General features: G+C 41.6%; 2 protein-coding genes across 4 annotated transcripts in view; one reads left to right on the top strand and one right to left on the bottom strand.

Moving 5' to 3' along the window:
• The window catches only part of LOC137426260 (uncharacterized), a 50,452-nt gene extending 30,559 nt beyond the window's left edge, over positions 1–19,893 (top strand). Inside the window, exon 3 of the mRNA XM_078775172.1 lies at positions 19,609–19,893. Coding sequence (XP_078631298.1) covers positions 19,609–19,703 — 95 coding nt within the window. The 3' untranslated portion in view covers positions 19,704–19,893. The remainder of the gene's footprint in view (positions 1–19,608) is intronic.
• The window catches only part of NFKB1 (nuclear factor kappa B subunit 1), a 475,515-nt gene that overhangs the window by 437,723 nt on the left and 17,565 nt on the right, over positions 1–20,227 (bottom strand). The gene's annotated exons all lie outside the window — the stretch shown is intronic.

Consider the following 20,227-nt stretch of genomic DNA (forward strand, 5'->3'; position numbering starts at 1 on the left):
CACCGTGAACTTGTGAGGTGTTTGATTCCAATCACCGTGAACTTGTCAGGTGTTTGATTACAATCACCATGAACTTGCCAGGTGTTTGATTCCAATCACCGTGAATTTGTCAGGTGTTTGATTCCAATCACCATGAACTTGTCAGGTGTTTGATTCCAATCTCCATGAACTTGCCAGGTGTTTGATTCCAATCACCATGAACTTGCCAGGTGTTTGATTCCAATCACCATGAACTTGCCAGGTGTTTGATTCCAATCACCATGAACTTGTCAGGTGTTTGATTCCAATCACCGTGAATTTGTCAGGTGTTTGATTCCAATCACCATGAACTTGTCAGGTGTTTGATTCCAATCTCCATGAACTTGCCAGGTGTTTGATTCCAATCACCATGAACTTGCCAGGTGTTTGATTCCAATCACCATGAACTTGCCAGGTGTTTGATTCCAATCACCATGAACTTGCCAGGTGTTTGATTCCAATCACCGTGAATTTGTCAGGTGTTTGACTCCAATCACCATGAACTTGTCAGGTGTTTGATTCCAATCTCCATGAACTTGCCAGGTGTTTGATTCCAATCACCATGAACTTGCCAGGTGTTTGATTCCAATCACCATGAACTTGCCAGGTGTTTGATTCCAATCACCATGAACTTGTCAGTTGTTTGATTCCAATCACCATGAACTTGCCAGGTGTTTGATTCCAATCACCATGAACTTGTCAGGTGTTTGATTCCAATCACCGTGAATTTGTCAGGTGTTTGATTCCAATCACCATGAACTTGTCAGGTGTTTGATTCCAATCTCCATGAACTTGCCAGGTGTTTGATTCCAATCACCATGAACTTGCCAGGTGTTTGATTCCAATCACCATGAACTTGCCAGGTGTTTGATTCCAATCACCATGAACTTGTCAGTTGTTTGATTCCAATCACCATGAACTTGTCAGGTGTTTGATTCCAATCACCATGAACTTGTCAGGTGTTTGATTCCAATCTCCATGAACTTGCCAGGTGTTTGATTGCAATCACCATGAACTTGTCAGGTGTTTGATTCCAATCACTATGAACTTGTCAGGTGTTTGATTCCAATCACGATGAACTTGTCAGGTGTTTGATTCCAATCACCATGAACTTGCCAGGTGTTTGATTCCAATCACCATGAACTTGCCAGGTGTTTGATTCAAATCCCCATGAACCTGCCAGGTGTTTGATTCCAATCACCATGAACTTGTCAGGTGTTTGATTCCAATCACCATAAACCTGTCAGGTGTTTGATTCCAATGACCATTAACTTGTCAGGTGTTTGATTCCAATCACCATGAACTTGTCAGGTGTTTGATTCCAATCACCATGAACCTGTCAGGTGTTGGATTCCAATCATCATAAACTTGTCAGGTGTTTGATTCCAATCACCATGAACTTGTCAGGTGTTTGATTCCAATCACCGTGAACTTGTCAGGTGTTTGATTCCAATCACCGTGAACTTGTCAGGTGTTTGATTCCAATCACCGTGAACTTGTCAGGTGTTTGATTCCAATCACCGTGAACTTGTGAGGTGTTTGATTCCAATCACCATGAACTTGTCAGGTGTTTGATTCCAATCTCCATGAACTTGCCAGGTGTTTGATTCCAATCTCCATGAACTTGCCAGGTGTTTGATTCCAATCACCATGAACTTGTCAGGTGTTTGATTCCAATCACCATTAACTTGTCAGGTGTTTGATTCCAATCACCATGAACTTGCCAGGTGTTTGATTCCAATCACCGTGAACTTGTCAGGTGTTTGATTCTAATCACCATGAACCTGTCAGGTGTTGGATTCCAATCATCATAAACTTGTCAGGTGTTTGATTCCAATCACCATGAACTTGCCAGGTGTTTGATTCCAATCACCGTGAACTTGTCAGGTGTTTGATTCCAATCACCGTGAACTTGTCAGGTGTTTGATTCCAATCACCATTAACTTGCCAGGTGTTTGATTCCAATCACCGTGAACTTGTGAGGTGTTTGATTCCAATCTCCATGAACTTGCCAGGTGTATGATTCCAATCACCGTGAACATGTCAGGTGTTTGATTCCAATTACCATAAACTTGCCAGGTGTTTGATTCCAATCACCAAGAACTTGTCAGGTGTTTGATTCCAATCACCATGAACTTGCCAGGTGTTTGAATCCAATCACTGTGAACTTGTCAGGTGTTTGATTCCAATCACCGTGAACTTGTCAGGTGTTTGATTCCAATCACCATAAACTTGCCAGGTGTTTCATTCCAATCACCATAAACTTGCCAGGTGTTTGATTCCAATCACCGTGAACTTGCCAGGTGTTTGATTCAACTCACCGTGAACTTGTCAGGTGTTTGATTCCAATCACCATGAACTTGCCAGGTGTTTGATTCCAATCACCATGAACTTGTCAGGTGTTTGATTCCAATCACCATGAACTTGCTAGGTGTTTGATTCCAATCACCATGAACTTGTCAGGTGTTTGATTCCAATCACCATGAACTTGTCAGGTGTTTGATTCCAATCACCATAAACTTGCCAGGTGTTTGATTCCAATCACCATAAACTTGTCAGGTGTTTGATTCCAATCACCATGAACTTGTCAGGTGTTTTATTCCAATCACCATAAACTTGGCAGGTGTTTAATTCCAATCACCGTGAACATGTCAGGTGTTTGATTCCAATCACCATAAACTTGCCAGGTGTTTGATTCCAATCACCAAGAACTTGTCAGTTGTTTGATTCCAATCACCATGAACTTGTCAGGTGTTTGATTCCAATCACCATGAACTTGCCAGGTGTTTGATTCCAATCACCATGAACTTGTCAGGTGTTTGATTCCAATCACCATGAACTTGTCAGGTGTTTGATTCCAATCACTATGAACTTGTCAGGTGTTTGATTCCAATCACCATGAACTTGTCAGGTGTTTGATTCCAATCACCATAAACTTGCCAGGTGTTTGATTCCAATCACCATGAACTTGTCAGGTGTTTGATGCCAATCACCATGAACTTGGCAGGTGTTTGATTCCAATCACCATAAACTTGCCAGGTGTTTGATTCCAATCACCATAAACTTGCCAGGTGTTTGATTCCAATCACCATGAACTTGTCAGGTGTTTGATTCCAATCACCATGAACTTGCCAGGTGTTTGATTCCAATCACCGTGAACATGTCAGGTGTTTGATTCCAATCTCCATGAACTTGTCAGGTGTTTGATTGCAATCACCAAGAACTTGCCAGTTGTTTGATTCCAATCACCGTGAACATGTCAGGTGTTTGATTCCAATCACCATGAACTTGTCATTTGTTTGATTCCAATCACCATAAACTTGTCAGGTGTTTGATTCCAATCACTGTGAAGTTGCCAGGTGTTTGATTCCAATCACTGTGAAGTTGCCAGGTGTTTGATTCCAATCACCATTAACTTGTCAGGTGTTTGATTCCAATCACCGTGAACTTGCCAGGTGTTTGATTCAACTCACCGTGAACTTGTCAGGTGTTTGATTCCAATCACCATGAACTTGCCAGGTGTTTGATTCCAATCACCATGAACTTGTCAGGTGTTTGATTCCAATCACCATGAACTTGCTAGGTGTTTGATTCCAATCACCATGAACTTGTCAGGTGTTTGATTCCAATCACCATGAACTTGGCAGGTGTTTGATTCCAATCACCATGAACCTGCCAGGTGTTTGATTCCAATCACCATGAACTTGTCAGGTGTTTGATTCCAATCTCCATAAACTTGCCAGGTGTTTGATTCCAATCACCATGAACTTGTCAGGTGTTTGATTCCAATCACCGTGAACTTGCCAGGTGTTTGATTACAATCACCATGAACTTGTCAGGTGTTTGATTTCAATCACCATAAACTTGCCAGGTGTTTGATTCCAATCACCATGAACTTGCCAGGTGTTTGATTCCAATCACCATGAACTTGTCAGGTGTTTGATTCCAATCACCATAAACTTGCCAGGTGTTTGATTCCAATCACCGTGAACTTGTCAGGTGTTTGATTCCAATCACCATAAACTTGCCAGGTGTTTGATTCCAATCACCATGAACTTGCCAGGTGTTTGATTCCAATCACCATGAACTTGTCAGGTGTTTGATTCCAATCACCATAAACTTGCCAGGTGTTTGATTCCAATCACCGTGAACTTGCCAGGTGTTTGATTCCAATCACCATGAACTTGTCAGGTGTTTGATTCCAATCACCATAAACTTGCCAGGTGTTTGATTCCAATCACCATGAACTTGCCAGGTGTTTGATTCCAATCACCATGAACTTGTCAGGTGTTTGATTCCAATCACCATAAACTTGCCAGGTGTTTGATTCCAATCACCGTGAACTTGTCAGGTGTTTGATTCCAATCTCCATGAACTTGTCAGGTGTTTGATTCAAATCCCCATGAACCTGCCAGGTGTTTGATTCCAATCACCATGAACTTGTCAGGTGTTTGATTCCAATCACCATAAACCTGTCAGGTGTTTGATTCCAATGACCATTAACTTGTCCGGTGTTTGATTCCAATCACCATGAACTTGTCAGGTGTTTGATTCCAATCACCATGAACCTGTCAGGTGTTGGATTCCAATCATCATAAACTTGTCAGGTGTTTGATTCCAATCACCATGAACTTGTCAGGTGTTTGATTCCAATCACCGTGAACTTGTCAGGTGTTTGATTCCAATCACCGTGAACTTGTCAGGTGTTTGATTCCAATGACCATTAACTTGCCAGGTGTTTGATTCCAATCACCGTGAACTTGTGAGGTGTTTGATTCCAATCACCATGAACTTGTCAGGTGTTTGATTCCAATCTCCATGAACTTGCCAGGTGTTTGATTGCAATCACCATGAACTTGTCAGGTGTTTGATTCCAATCACCATTAACTTGTCAGGTGTTTGATTCCAATCACCATGAACTTGCCAGGTGTTTGATTCCAATCACCGTGAACTTGTCAGGTGTTTGATTCTAATCACCATGAACCTGTCAGGTGTTGGATTCCAATCATCATAAACTTGTCAGGTGTTTGATTCCAATGCCCATGAACTTGCCAGGTGTTTGATTCCAATCACCGTGAACTTGTCAGGTGTTTGATTCCAATCACCGTGAACTTGTCAGGTGTTTGATTCCAATCACCATTAACTTGCCAGGTGTTTGATTCCAATCACCATGAACTTGTGAGGTGTTTGATTCCAATCTCCATGAACTTGCCAGGTGTATGATTCCAATCACCGTGAACATGTCAGGTGTTTGATTCCAATTACCATAAACTTGCCAGGTGTTTGATTCCAATCACCAAGAACTTGTCAGGTGTTTGATTCCAATCACCATGAACTTGCCAGGTGTTTGATTCCAATCACCGTGAACTTGTCAGGTGTTTGATTCCAATCACCGTGAACTTGTCAGGTGTTTGATTCCAATCACCATAAACTTGCCAGGTGTTTCATTCCAATCATCATAAACTTGCCAGGTGTTTGATTCCAATCACCATGAACTTGTCAGGTGTTTGATTCCAATCACCATGAACTTGACAGGTGTTTGATTCCAATCACCGTGAACTTGTGAGGTGTTTGATTCCAATCACAATGAACTTGTCAGGTGTTTGATTCCAATCACCATGAACTTGACAGGTGTTTGATTCAACTCACCGTGAACTTGTGAGGTGTTTGATTCCAATCACCGTGAACTTGTCAGGTGTTTGATTACAATCACCATGAACTTGCCAGGTGTTTGATTCCAATCACCGTGAATTTGTCAGGTGTTTGATTCCAATCACCATGAACTTGTCAGGTGTTTGATTCCAATCTCCATGAACTTGCCAGGTGTTTGATTCCAATCACCATGAACTTGCCAGGTGTTTGATTCCAATCACCATGAACTTGCCAGGTGTTTGATTCCAATCACCATGAACTTGTCAGGTGTTTGATTCCAATCACCGTGAATTTGTCAGGTGTTTGATTCCAATCACCATGAACTTGTCAGGTGTTTGATTCCAATCTCCATGAACTTGCCAGGTGTTTGATTCCAATCACCATGAACTTGCCAGGTGTTTGATTCCAATCACCATGAACTTGCCAGGTGTTTGATTCCAATCACCATGAACTTGCCAGGTGTTTGATTCCAATCACCGTGAATTTGTCAGGTGTTTGATTCCAATCACCATGAACTTGTCAGGTGTTTGATTCCAATCTCCATGAACTTGCCAGGTGTTTGATTCCAATCACCATGAACTTGCCAGGTGTTTGATTCCAATCACCATGAACTTGCCAGGTGTTTGATTCCAATCACCATGAACTTGTCAGTTGTTTGATTCCAATCACCATGAACTTGCCAGGTGTTTGATTCCAATCACCATGAACTTGTCAGGTGTTTGATTCCAATCACCGTGAATTTGTCAGGTGTTTGATTCCAATCACCATGAACTTGTCAGGTGTTTGATTCCAATCTCCATGAACTTGCCAGGTGTTTGATTCCAATCACCATGAACTTGCCAGGTGTTTGATTCCAATCACCATGAACTTGCCAGGTGTTTGATTCCAATCACCATGAACTTGTCAGTTGTTTGATTCCAATCACCATGAACTTGTCAGGTGTTTGATTCCAATCACCATGAACTTGTCAGGTGTTTGATTCCAATCTCCATGAACTTGCCAGGTGTTTGATTGCAATCACCATGAACTTGTCAGGTGTTTGATTCCAATCACTATGAACTTGTCAGGTGTTTGATTCCAATCACGATGAACTTGTCAGGTGTTTGATTCCAATCACCATGAACTTGCCAGGTGTTTGATTCCAATCACCATGAACTTGCCAGGTGTTTGATTCAAATCCCCATGAACCTGCCAGGTGTTTGATTCCAATCACCATGAACTTGTCAGGTGTTTGATTCCAATCACCATAAACCTGTCAGGTGTTTGATTCCAATGACCATTAACTTGTCAGGTGTTTGATTCCAATCACCATGAACTTGTCAGGTGTTTGATTCCAATCACCATGAACCTGTCAGGTGTTGGATTCCAATCATCATAAACTTGTCAGGTGTTTGATTCCAATCACCATGAACTTGTCAGGTGTTTGATTCCAATCACCGTGAACTTGTCAGGTGTTTGATTCCAATCACCGTGAACTTGTCAGGTGTTTGATTCCAATCACCGTGAACTTGTCAGGTGTTTGATTCCAATCACCGTGAACTTGTGAGGTGTTTGATTCCAATCACCATGAACTTGTCAGGTGTTTGATTCCAATCTCCATGAACTTGCCAGGTGTTTGATTCCAATCTCCATGAACTTGCCAGGTGTTTGATTCCAATCACCATGAACTTGTCAGGTGTTTGATTCCAATCACCATTAACTTGTCAGGTGTTTGATTCCAATCACCATGAACTTGCCAGGTGTTTGATTCCAATCACCGTGAACTTGTCAGGTGTTTGATTCTAATCACCATGAACCTGTCAGGTGTTGGATTCCAATCATCATAAACTTATCAGGTGTTTGATTCCAATCACCATGAACTTGCCAGGTGTTTGATTCCAATCACCGTGAACTTGTCAGGTGTTTGATTCCAATCACCGTGAACTTGTCAGGTGTTTGATTCCAATCACCATTAACTTGCCAGGTGTTTGATTCCAATCACCGTGAACTTGTGAGGTGTTTGATTCCAATCTCCATGAACTTGCCAGGTGTATGATTCCAATCACCGTGAACATGTCAGGTGTTTGATTCCAATTACCATAAACTTGCCAGGTGTTTGATTCCAATCACCAAGAACTTGTCAGGTGTTTGATTCCAATCACCATGAACTTGCCAGGTGTTTGAATCCAATCACTGTGAACTTGTCAGGTGTTTGATTCCAATCACCGTGAACTTGTCAGGTGTTTGATTCCAATCACCATAAACTTGCCAGGTGTTTCATTCCAATCACCATAAACTTGCCAGGTGTTTGATTCCAATCACCGTGAACTTGCCAGGTGTTTGATTCAACTCACCGTGAACTTGTCAGGTGTTTGATTCCAATCACCATGAACTTGCCAGGTGTTTGATTCCAATCACCATGAACTTGTCAGGTGTTTGATTCCAATCACCATGAACTTGCTAGGTGTTTGATTCCAATCACCATGAACTTGTCAGGTGTTTGATTCCAATCACCATGAACTTGGCAGGTGTTTGATTCCAATCACCATGAACCTGCCAGGTGTTTGATTCCAATCACCATGAACTTGTCAGGTGTTTGATTCCAATCTCCATAAACTTGCCAGGTGTTTGATTCCAATCACCATGAACTTGTCAGGTGTTTGATTCCAATCACCGTGAACTTGCCAGGTGTTTGATTACAATCACCATGAACTTGTCAGGTGTTTGATTTCAATCACCATAAACTTGCCAGGTGTTTGATTCCAATCACCATGAACTTGCCAGGTGTTTGATTCCAATCACCATGAACTTGTCAGGTGTTTGATTCCAATCACCATAAACTTGCCAGGTGTTTGATTCCAATCACCGTGAACTTGTCAGGTGTTTGATTCCAATCACCATAAACTTGCCAGGTGTTTGATTCCAATCACCATGAACTTGCCAGGTGTTTGATTCCAATCACCATGAACTTGTCAGGTGTTTGATTCCAATCACCATAAACTTGCCAGGTGTTTGATTCCAATCACCGTGAACTTGCCAGGTGTTTGATTCCAATCACCATGAACTTGTCAGGTGTTTGATTCCAATCACCATAAACTTGCCAGGTGTTTGATTCCAATCACCATGAACTTGCCAGGTGTTTGATTCCAATCACCATGAACTTGTCAGGTGTTTGATTCCAATCACCATAAACTTGCCAGGTGTTTGATTCCAATCACCGTGAACTTGTCAGGTGTTTGATTCCAATCTCCATGAACTTGTCAGGTGTTTGATTCAAATCCCCATGAACCTGCCAGGTGTTTGATTCCAATCACCATGAACTTGTCAGGTGTTTGATTCCAATCACCATAAACCTGTCAGGTGTTTGATTCCAATGACCATTAACTTGTCCGGTGTTTGATTCCAATCACCATGAACTTGTCAGGTGTTTGATTCCAATCACCATGAACCTGTCAGGTGTTGGATTCCAATCATCATAAACTTGTCAGGTGTTTGATTCCAATCACCATGAACTTGTCAGGTGTTTGATTCCAATCACCGTGAACTTGTCAGGTGTTTGATTCCAATCACCGTGAACTTGTCAGGTGTTTGATTCCAATGACCATTAACTTGCCAGGTGTTTGATTCCAATCACCGTGAACTTGTGAGGTGTTTGATTCCAATCACCATGAACTTGTCAGGTGTTTGATTCCAATCTCCATGAACTTGCCAGGTGTTTGATTGCAATCACCATGAACTTGTCAGGTGTTTGATTCCAATCACCATTAACTTGTCAGGTGTTTGATTCCAATCACCATGAACTTGCCAGGTGTTTGATTCCAATCACCGTGAACTTGTCAGGTGTTTGATTCTAATCACCATGAACCTGTCAGGTGTTGGATTCCAATCATCATAAACTTGTCAGGTGTTTGATTCCAATGCCCATGAACTTGCCAGGTATTTGATTCCAATCACCGTGAACTTGTCAGGTGTTTGATTCCAATCACCGTGAACTTGTCAGGTGTTTGATTCCAATCACCATTAACTTGCCAGGTGTTTGATTCCAATCACCATGAACTTGTGAGGTGTTTGATTCCAATCTCCATGAACTTGCCAGGTGTATGATTCCAATCACCGTGAACATGTCAGGTGTTTGATTCCAATTACCATAAACTTGCCAGGTGTTTGATTCCAATCACCAAGAACTTGTCAGGTGTTTGATTCCAATCACCATGAACTTGCCAGGTGTTTGATTCCAATCACCGTGAACTTGTCAGGTGTTTGATTCCAATCACCGTGAACTTGTCAGGTGTTTGATTCCAATCACCATAAACTTGCCAGGTGTTTCATTCCAATCATCATAAACTTGCCAGGTGTTTGATTCCAATCACCATGAACTTGTCAGGTGTTTGATTCCAATCACCATGAACTTGACAGGTGTTTGATTCCAATCACCGTGAACTTGTGAGGTGTTTGATTCCAATCACAATGAACTTGTCAGGTGTTTGATTCCAATCACCATGAACTTGACAGGTGTTTGATTCAACTCACCGTGAACTTGTGAGGTGTTTGATTCCAATCACCGTGAACTTGTCAGGTGTTTGATTACAATCACCATGAACTTGCCAGGTGTTTGATTCCAATCACCGTGAATTTGTCAGGTGTTTGATTCCAATCACCATGAACTTGTCAGGTGTTTGATTCCAATCTCCATGAACTTGCCAGGTGTTTGATTCCAATCACCATGAACTTGCCAGGTGTTTGATTCCAATCACCATGAACTTGCCAGGTGTTTGATTCCAATCACCATGAACTTGTCAGGTGTTTGATTCCAATCACCGTGAATTTGTCAGGTGTTTGATTCCAATCACCATGAACTTGTCAGGTGTTTGATTCCAATCTCCATGAACTTGCCAGGTGTTTGATTCCAATCACCATGAACTTGCCAGGTGTTTGATTCCAATCACCATGAACTTGCCAGGTGTTTGATTCCAATCACCATGAACTTGCCAGGTGTTTGATTCCAATCACCGTGAATTTGTCAGGTGTTTGATTCCAATCACCATGAACTTGTCAGGTGTTTGATTCCAATCTCCATGAACTTGCCAGGTGTTTGATTCCAATCACCATGAACTTGCCAGGTGTTTGATTCCAATCACCATGAACTTGCCAGGTGTTTGATTCCAATCACCATGAACTTGTCAGTTGTTTGATTCCAATCACCATGAACTTGCCAGGTGTTTGATTCCAATCACCATGAACTTGTCAGGTGTTTGATTCCAATCACCGTGAATTTGTCAGGTGTTTGATTCCAATCACCATGAACTTGTCAGGTGTTTGATTCCAATCTCCATGAACTTGCCAGGTGTTTGATTCCAATCACCATGAACTTGCCAGGTGTTTGATTCCAATCACCATGAACTTGCCAGGTGTTTGATTCCAATCACCATGAACTTGTCAGTTGTTTGATTCCAATCACCATGAACTTGTCAGGTGTTTGATTCCAATCACCATGAACTTGTCAGGTGTTTGATTCCAATCTCCATGAACTTGCCAGGTGTTTGATTGCAATCACCATGAACTTGTCAGGTGTTTGATTCCAATCACTATGAACTTGTCAGGTGTTTGATTCCAATCACGATGAACTTGTCAGGTGTTTGATTCCAATCACCATGAACTTGCCAGGTGTTTGATTCCAATCACCATGAACTTGCCAGGTGTTTGATTCAAATCCCCATGAACCTGCCAGGTGTTTGATTCCAATCACCATGAACTTGTCAGGTGTTTGATTCCAATCACCATAAACCTGTCAGGTGTTTGATTCCAATGACCATTAACTTGTCAGGTGTTTGATTCCAATCACCATGAACTTGTCAGGTGTTTGATTCCAATCACCATGAACCTGTCAGGTGTTGGATTCCAATCATCATAAACTTGTCAGGTGTTTGATTCCAATCACCATGAACTTGTCAGGTGTTTGATTCCAATCACCGTGAACTTGTCAGGTGTTTGATTCCAATCACCGTGAACTTGTCAGGTGTTTGATTCCAATCACCGTGAACTTGTCAGGTGTTTGATTCCAATCACCGTGAACTTGTGAGGTGTTTGATTCCAATCACCATGAACTTGTCAGGTGTTTGATTCCAATCTCCATGAACTTGCCAGGTGTTTGATTCCAATCTCCATGAACTTGCCAGGTGTTTGATTCCAATCACCATGAACTTGTCAGGTGTTTGATTCCAATCACCATTAACTTGTCAGGTGTTTGATTCCAATCACCATGAACTTGCCAGGTGTTTGATTCCAATCACCGTGAACTTGTCAGGTGTTTGATTCTAATCACCATGAACCTGTCAGGTGTTGGATTCCAATCATCATAAACTTGTCAGGTGTTTGATTCCAATCACCATGAACTTGCCAGGTGTTTGATTCCAATCACCGTGAACTTGTCAGGTGTTTGATTCCAATCACCGTGAACTTGTCAGGTGTTTGATTCCAATCACCATTAACTTGCCAGGTGTTTGATTCCAATCACCGTGAACTTGTGAGGTGTTTGATTCCAATCTCCATGAACTTGCCAGGTGTATGATTCCAATCACCGTGAACATGTCAGTTGTTTGATTCCAATTACCATAAACTTGCCAGGTGTTTGATTCCAATCACCAAGAACTTGTCAGGTGTTTGATTCCAATCACCATGAACTTGCCAGGTGTTTGAATCCAATCACTGTGAACTTGTCAGGTGTTTGATTCCAATCACCGTGAACTTGTCAGGTGTTTGATTCCAATCACCATAAACTTGCCAGGTGTTTCATTCCAATCACCATAAACTTGCCAGGTGTTTGATTCCAATCACCATGAACTTGTCAGGTGTTTGATTCCAATCACCATGAACTTGACAGGTGTTTGATTACAATCACCATGAACTTGCCAGGTGTTTGATTCCAATCACCGTGAATTTGTCAGGTGTTTGATTCCAATCACCATGAACTTGTCAGGTGTTTGATTCCAATCTCAATGAACTTGCCAGGTGTTTGATTCCAATCACCATGAACTTGCCAGGTGTTTGATTCCAATCACCATGAACTTGCCAGGTGTTTGATTCCAATCACCATGAACTTGTCAGGTGTTTGATTCCAATCACCATGAACTTGTCAGCTGTTTGATTCCAATCACCATGAACTTGTCAGGTGTTTGATTCCAATCTCCATGAACTTGCCAGGTGTTTGATTGCAATCACCATGAACTTGTCAGGTGTTTGATTCCAATCACTATGAACTTGTCAGGTGTTTGATTCCAATCACGATGAACTTGTCAGGTGTTTGATTCCAATCACCATGAACTTGCCAGGTGTTTGATTCCAATCACCATGAACTTGTCAGGTGTTTGATTCCAATCACCATGAACCTGTCAGGTGTTTGATTCCAATCACCATGAACTTGTCAGGTGTTTGATTCCAATCACCATGAACTTGTCAGGTGTTTGATTCCAATCACCATGAACTTGCCAGGTGTTTGATTCCAATCACCATGAACTTGTCAGGTGTTTGATTTCAATCACCATGAACTTGTCAGGTGTTTGATTCCAGTCACCATAAACTTGGCAGGTGTTTGATTCCAATCACCATGAACTTGTCAGGTGTTTGATTCCAATCACCATGAACTTGTCAGGTGTTTGATTCCAATCACCATGAACTTGCCAGGTGTTTGATTCCAATCACCATGAACTTGTCAGGTGTTTGATTCCAATCACCATGAACTTGTCAGGTGTTTGATTCCAATCACCATAAACTTGGCAGGTGTTTGATTCCAATCACCATAAACTTGCCAGGTGTTTGATTCCAATCACCATGAACTTGTCAGGTGTTTGATTCCAATCACCATGAACTTGTCAGGTGTTTGATTCCAATCACCATGAACTTGTCAGGTGTTTTTTTTTGTTTTTTGTTTTTTGTTTTTTTTGAATACTGAATCGAGGCTCGTGAAAGAGCTAACATTTATTTCACAAACAAATCAACCAGACAAACAAAATATACAAAAAGAGGGAGCGGAAGACAAGATGGGGAGAGAAGGGGAAGCACACAACCACAACATTTGAGAGCAGGGAGAAGTGTGGGAGGGAGAGGGCTTGGGGGCAGGAGGCGTGGGAAGGGGAGGGGGGGGGGGGAGAGGTATAAAACACAAGGGGACCGAAATTAGCGGGGGTAGAAAAGATCAAGGTTTTGGATGGGGGAGGATAAGAGATGGTGGTGAACAGCTGTTTTGAAGACCTGGAGGGTGGAGTGGGATTGAAGAGAGTGAGGGAGTTTGTGTCAGGTGTTTGATTGTCAGGTGTTTGTGTCAGGTGTTGACCATGAACTTGTCAGGTGTTTGATTCCAATCACCATAAACTTGGCAGGTGTTTGATTCCAATCACCATAAACTTGGCAGGTGTTTGATTCCAATCACCATGAACTTGTCAGGTGTTTGATTCCAATCACCATGAACTTGTCAGGTGTTTGATTCCAATCACCATGAACTTGCCAGGTGTTTGATTCCAATCACCATGAACTTGTCAGGTGTTTGATTCCAATCACCATGAACTTGTCAGGTGTTTGATTCCAATCTCCATGAACTTGTCAGGTGTTTGATTCCTATATCCATGAACTTGTCAGGTGTTTGATTCAAATCACCATGAACCTGCCAGGTGTTGGATTCCAATCATCATAAACTTGTCAGGTGTTTGATTCCAATCACCATGAACTTGCCAGGTGTTTGATTCCAATCACCGTGAACTTGTCAGGTGTTTGATTCCAATCACCGTGAACTTGTCAGGTGTTTGATTCCAATCACTGTGAACATGTCAGGTGTTTGATTCCAATCTCCATGAACTTGCCAGGTGTTTGATTCCAATCACCAATAACTTGTCAGGTGTTTGATTCCAATCACCATGAACTTGTCAGGTGTTTGATTCCAATCACCATAAACGTGCCAGGTGTTTGATTCCAATCACCAAGAACTTGTCAGGTGTTTGATTCCAATCACCATAAACTTGCCAGGTGTTTGATTCCAATCACCATGAACTTGTCAGGTGTTTGATTCCAATCACCATGAACTTGTCAGTTGTTTGATTCCAATCACCATGAACTTGTCAGGTGTTTGATTCCAATCACCATGAACTTGTCAGGTGTTTGATTCAAATCACCATGAACTTGTCAGTTGTTTGATTCCAATCACCATGAACTTGTCAGGTGTTTGATTCCAATCACCATAAACTTGTCAGTTGTTTGATTCCAATCACCATGAACTTGTCAGGTGTTTGATTCCAATCACCATGAACTTGTCAGGTGTTTGATTCCAATCACCATAAACTTGTCAGTTGTTTGATTCCAATCACCATGAACTTGTCAGGTGTTTGATTCCAATCACCATTAACTTGTCCGGTGTTTGATTCCAATCTCCATAAACTTGTCAGTTGTTTGATTCCAATCACCATGAACTTGTCAGGTGTTTGATTCCAATCACAATGAACTTGTCAGGTGTTTGATTCCAATCACCATGAACTTGTCAGGTGTTTGATTCCAATCACCATGAACTTGTCAGTTGTTTGATTCCAATCACCATGAACTTGTCAGGTGTTTGATTCCAATCACCATGAACTTGTCAGGTGTTTGATTCAAATCACCATGAACTTGTCAGTTGTTTGATTCCAATCACCATGAACTTGTCAGGTGTTTGATTCCAATCACCATAAACTTGTCAGTTGTTTGATTCCAATCACCATGAACTTGTCAGGTGTTTGATTCCAATCACCATGAACTTGTCAGGTGTTTGATTCCAATCACCATAAACTTGTCAGTTGTTTGATTCCAATCACCATGAACTTGTCAGGTGTTTGATTCCAATCACCATTAACTTGTCCGGTGTTTGATTCCAATCTCCATAAACTTGTCAGTTGTTTGATTCCAATCACCATGAACTTGTCAGGTGTTTGATTCCAATCACAATGAACTTGTCAGGTGTTTGATTCCAATCACCATGAACTTGTCAGGTGTTTGATTCCAATCACCATGAACTTGTCAGTTGTTTGATTCCAATCACCATGAACTTGTCAGGTGTTTGATTCCAATCACCATGAACTTGTCAGGTGTTTGATTCCAATCACCATGAACTTGTCAGTTGTTTGATTCCAATCACCATGAACTTGTCAGTTATTTGATTCCAATCACCATGAACTTGTCAGTTATTTGATTCCAATCACCATAAACTTGTCAGTTGTTTGTTTCCAATCACCATGAACTTGTCAGGTGTTTGATTCCAATCACCATGAACGTGTCAGGTGTTTGATTCCAATCACCATGAACTTGCCAGGTGTTTGATTCCAATCACCATGAACTTGTCAGTTGTTTGTTTCCAATCACCATGAACGTGTCAGGTGTTTGATTCCAATCACCATGAACTTGCCAGGTGTTTGATTCCAATCACCATGAACTTGCCAGGTGTTTGATTCCAATCACCATGAACTTGTCCGGTGTTTGATTCCAATCACCATGAACTTGTCAGGTGTTTGATTCCAATCACCATGAACCTGTCAGGTGTTGGATTCCAATCATCATAAACTTGTCAGGTGTTTGATTCCAATCACCATGAACTTGCCAGGTGTTTGATTCCAATCACCGTGAACTTGTCAGGTGTTTGATTCCAATCACCGTGAACTTGTCAGGTGTTTGATTCCAATCACCATTAACTTGCCAGGTGTTTGATTCCAATCACCGTGAACTTGTGAGGTGTTTGATTCCAATCACCATGAACTTGTCAGGTGTTTGATTCCAATCTCCATGAACTTGCCAGGTGTTTGATTCCAATCACCATGAACTTGTCAGGTGTTTGATTCCAATCACCATTAACTTGTCAGGTGTTTGATTCCAATCACCATGAACTTGCCAGGTGTTTGATTCCAATCACCATGAACTTGTCAGGTGTTTGATTCCAATCTCCATGAACTTGCCAGGTGTTTGATTCCAATCACCATGAACTTGTCAGGTGTTTGATTCCAATCACCATGAACTTGTCACGTGTTTGAATCCAATCACCATGAACTTGTCAGGTGTTTGATTCCAATCACCATGAACTTGTCAGGTGTTTGATTCCAATCTCCATAAACTTGTCAGTTGTTTGATTCCAATCACCATGAACTTGTCAGGTGTTTGATGCCAATCACCATGAACTTGTCAGGTGTTTGATTCCAATCTCCATAAACTTGTCAGTTGTTTGATTCCAATCACCATAAACTTGTCAGTTGTTTGATTCCAATCACCATGAACTTGTCAGGTGTTTGATTACAATCACCATGAACTTGTCAGGTGTTTGATTCCAATCACCATAAACTTGTCAGTTGTTTGATTCTAATCTCCATAAACTTGTCAGTTGTTTGATTCCAATCACCATGAACTTGTCAGTTGTTTGATTCCAATCACCATGAACTTGTCAGGTGTTTGATTCCAATCACCATGAACTTGTCAGGTGTTTGATTCCAATCACCATGAACTTGTCAGGTGTTTGATTCCAATCACCATGAACTTGTCAGTTGTTTGATTCCAATCACCATGAACTTGTCAGGTGTTTGATTCCAATCACCATGAACTTGTCAGGTGTTTGATTCCAATCACCATGAACTTGTCAGTTGTTTGATTCCAATCACCATGAACTTGTCAGTTATTTGATTCCAATCACCATGAACTTGTCAGTTATTTGATTCCAATCACCATAAACTTGTCAGTTGTTTGATTCCAATCACCATGAACTTGTCAGGTGTTTGATTCCAATCACCATGAACTTGTCAGGTGTTTGATTCCAATCACCATGAACTTGTCTGGTGTTTGATTGCAATCACCATGAACTTGTCAGGTGTTTGATTCCAATCTCCATGAACTTGTCAGGTGTTTGATTCCAATCACCATGAACTTGTCAGGTGTTTGATTCCAATCACCATGAACTTGTCAGTTGTTTGATTCCAATCACCAAGAACTTGTCAGTTGTTTGATTCCAATCACCATAAACTTGTCAGGTGTTTGATTCCAATCACCATGAACTTGTCAGGTGTTTGATTCCAATCACCATGAACTTGTCAGTTGTTTGATTCCAATCACCATGAACTTGTCAGGTGTTTGATTCCAATCATCATGAACTTGTCAGGTGTTTGATTCCAATCACTATGAACTTGTCAGGTGTTTGATTCCAATAAGCATTAATTTGTCCATGTGATTCCATGACACCATTTCATTCAATGTCAATTCGTTCTGTGTTCCAAGCAACGATGTTGCATTTGATTCATTATCTGTTACATTGCAAGACAAAACAAACACCTTGTTTTAAGACCTACCCATTTGTTTTGTTGGTGAATGCCTTTGTGTATCTCTGCTGCCATATTTCGGAATCTCGCGGAAGTAACAAAGAAATTCCTGATTTTCCCTCTGTATTTAAATTATTATTGCAGTTGGCCCCTGACATTCGCGTTCCTGGAAAACGCCGAATGTTGGGGATATTGTTTGAATGGGTGGGGGGTGGGGCTGGTGGTGGTGAGGAGATGTGGGGAGGGCCTGCTAAATTATTTTTTTTCATCCATGGTGTCGGCTCATGGAAGAGCTATGACACAGAACAAATCAGGAACAAAGGGAACAACAGGAGAGAGGGGAAATACCAACAGCATGGCGAAGGGGGAAAATAGATGTAGACGGACAAAGAAGGGATGCAGGTAATGATGAGGGGTAAGGGAGAACGCAAGGTGTAAGCAAGATTGATACATAAGCAAAACATTTGGGAGGGGTGGGGGATGGTTTAACAGGTGTAGAAAAGATCATGATTTTGGATGGAGGATGACTTGAAATAGTGGTGAACAGCTGTCTTGAAGACCGGGAGGGCAGAATGAGAATGAAGAGAGTATGGAAGGTGGTGCCACAGGTGAGGAAAAGGAGGGATAGATGAGTGTAGGTGAGCAGTTGTTCTGGATTTATGCAGTTTCACTACGAGGGGGTTGCTGCTGGCCCATGTGCATCCTACAGATACCTGATGGGGACAAAGCACTGAGAGGGCAGAGGGTGCAAGTCTTGGCAAGGCGCTTCAGGTTTTATAGGAGAGAGATGAGTTTGAAAGCTCATTCTTGAGATTGCACAGATGTTGTTTTCTGGCTCTGCAGAGAGTAGACACACTTGGTCGTGATCTGAGGTTGGCTTCAGTTGGATTTGCCATCCAGGAGGAGAATGGAAGTTGTTTTAATGCAACCGCCTCATCACATGATTCAGAGTACTAAGAGAGGGAGGATGGGTAAGATAATTGAAGACGAGATGGGATGAATCTGTGCATGAGAGAGAGAGAGCAGGTTTCTGTGGAAGAATTCCCAAGTTGAATTAATATCAGCGGAGGTGGACATAAGAGACCAGTACTGATATGTAAATTTTTTAAAATGAATATACATTTAAAAACCAGGAATACACAAATGTAGAAGCAGGACACATGCTATGAACTGCAAATACGCAGGGCCTGCAAATGTCGAGGTTTCCGACTGTACTGTACTTTTAATATTGCACCTCAAACTAATATTCCATGTCTTCTATGTTTATAAATGAGTCAAGCAAATAATTTAACCTCCTACCTCCTCTTAAATTAATTAAATTAGACAATAAACAAAGATTTTATCACATCTTGGACTCGTAAAACCTTCACCGTTTTAGATCTACCTTTGTTTTTGTCATGTTGCTTTGTTTCTTATGAATCCAGGTGCCATTGTTGACTCTGATAAGCACTCGGGGGAAACACCATTCAAGAATCACATCATGTCACACAGGAGAATAATATCATACCTCGGACAATAATCTACAATCTGTCCAGAAATGACCGTTCCAAATTCAAACTGTAATAATAATAAAAAGAAATGAGATATAACGACGCAGTTTGAAGCATGTGAAAGAACATTTCTGAAAGTTTTATTGCTTTTTCATTTCCAGGTGTCCCCTGTGACACAGGACGTCACATTTACTACAAATGGCATCCTCTCAAGAAAAAAGTGCAATATGTTGCCTGGTTTATAGAGACCAAATGAGCTGCATAGCTGAATCAGTCAAATCAAGTGACTAAAGGCTTTACCATCCTTTGAATTCTCCCACCATTTTTCCCTTTTGAATTCCCCAACTGCCATCCTTCCATTTGAATTCTCCACAATTGCCATTCCTCCCATCAGTTTCCCGCTTTATTGCTCATTGCCTGTGTGTGTAATAAATTCATGAAAGTGATGATTTGTGTCTTGACTTATCCTGTTTGGGTTTGATTTGGGATAGTGCTCCTGGGACGACTGGTCCGAGTACAGAATCGCAGTGGTAGCTCATAGAGAGCGGCATGTGGCATTGGTTCGCTCGGCCAATTTAGTAACCACCACGTCGTCGCCACCATGGTTCACCATCTGCTTCGTTCATCTCACAGCTACGGTAAACCGACATTGGGTGTGACGATCCGGACAGAGGTGAGCGTTGCAGTCGACGGTGTTCATTGTCTTTTTTATGGAGATGCTCCGGGATCGGAGTTATCCGCCTGCATACCCACCCTGATATATATACTGTTGCAGTTTTG

Source organism: Myxine glutinosa, chromosome 4 (genome assembly GCF_964187855.1).
Source record: "Myxine glutinosa chromosome 4, kmMyxGlut1.1, whole genome shotgun sequence".
In the NCBI taxonomy this organism is placed as follows: domain Eukaryota; kingdom Metazoa; phylum Chordata; class Myxini; order Myxiniformes; family Myxinidae; genus Myxine; species Myxine glutinosa.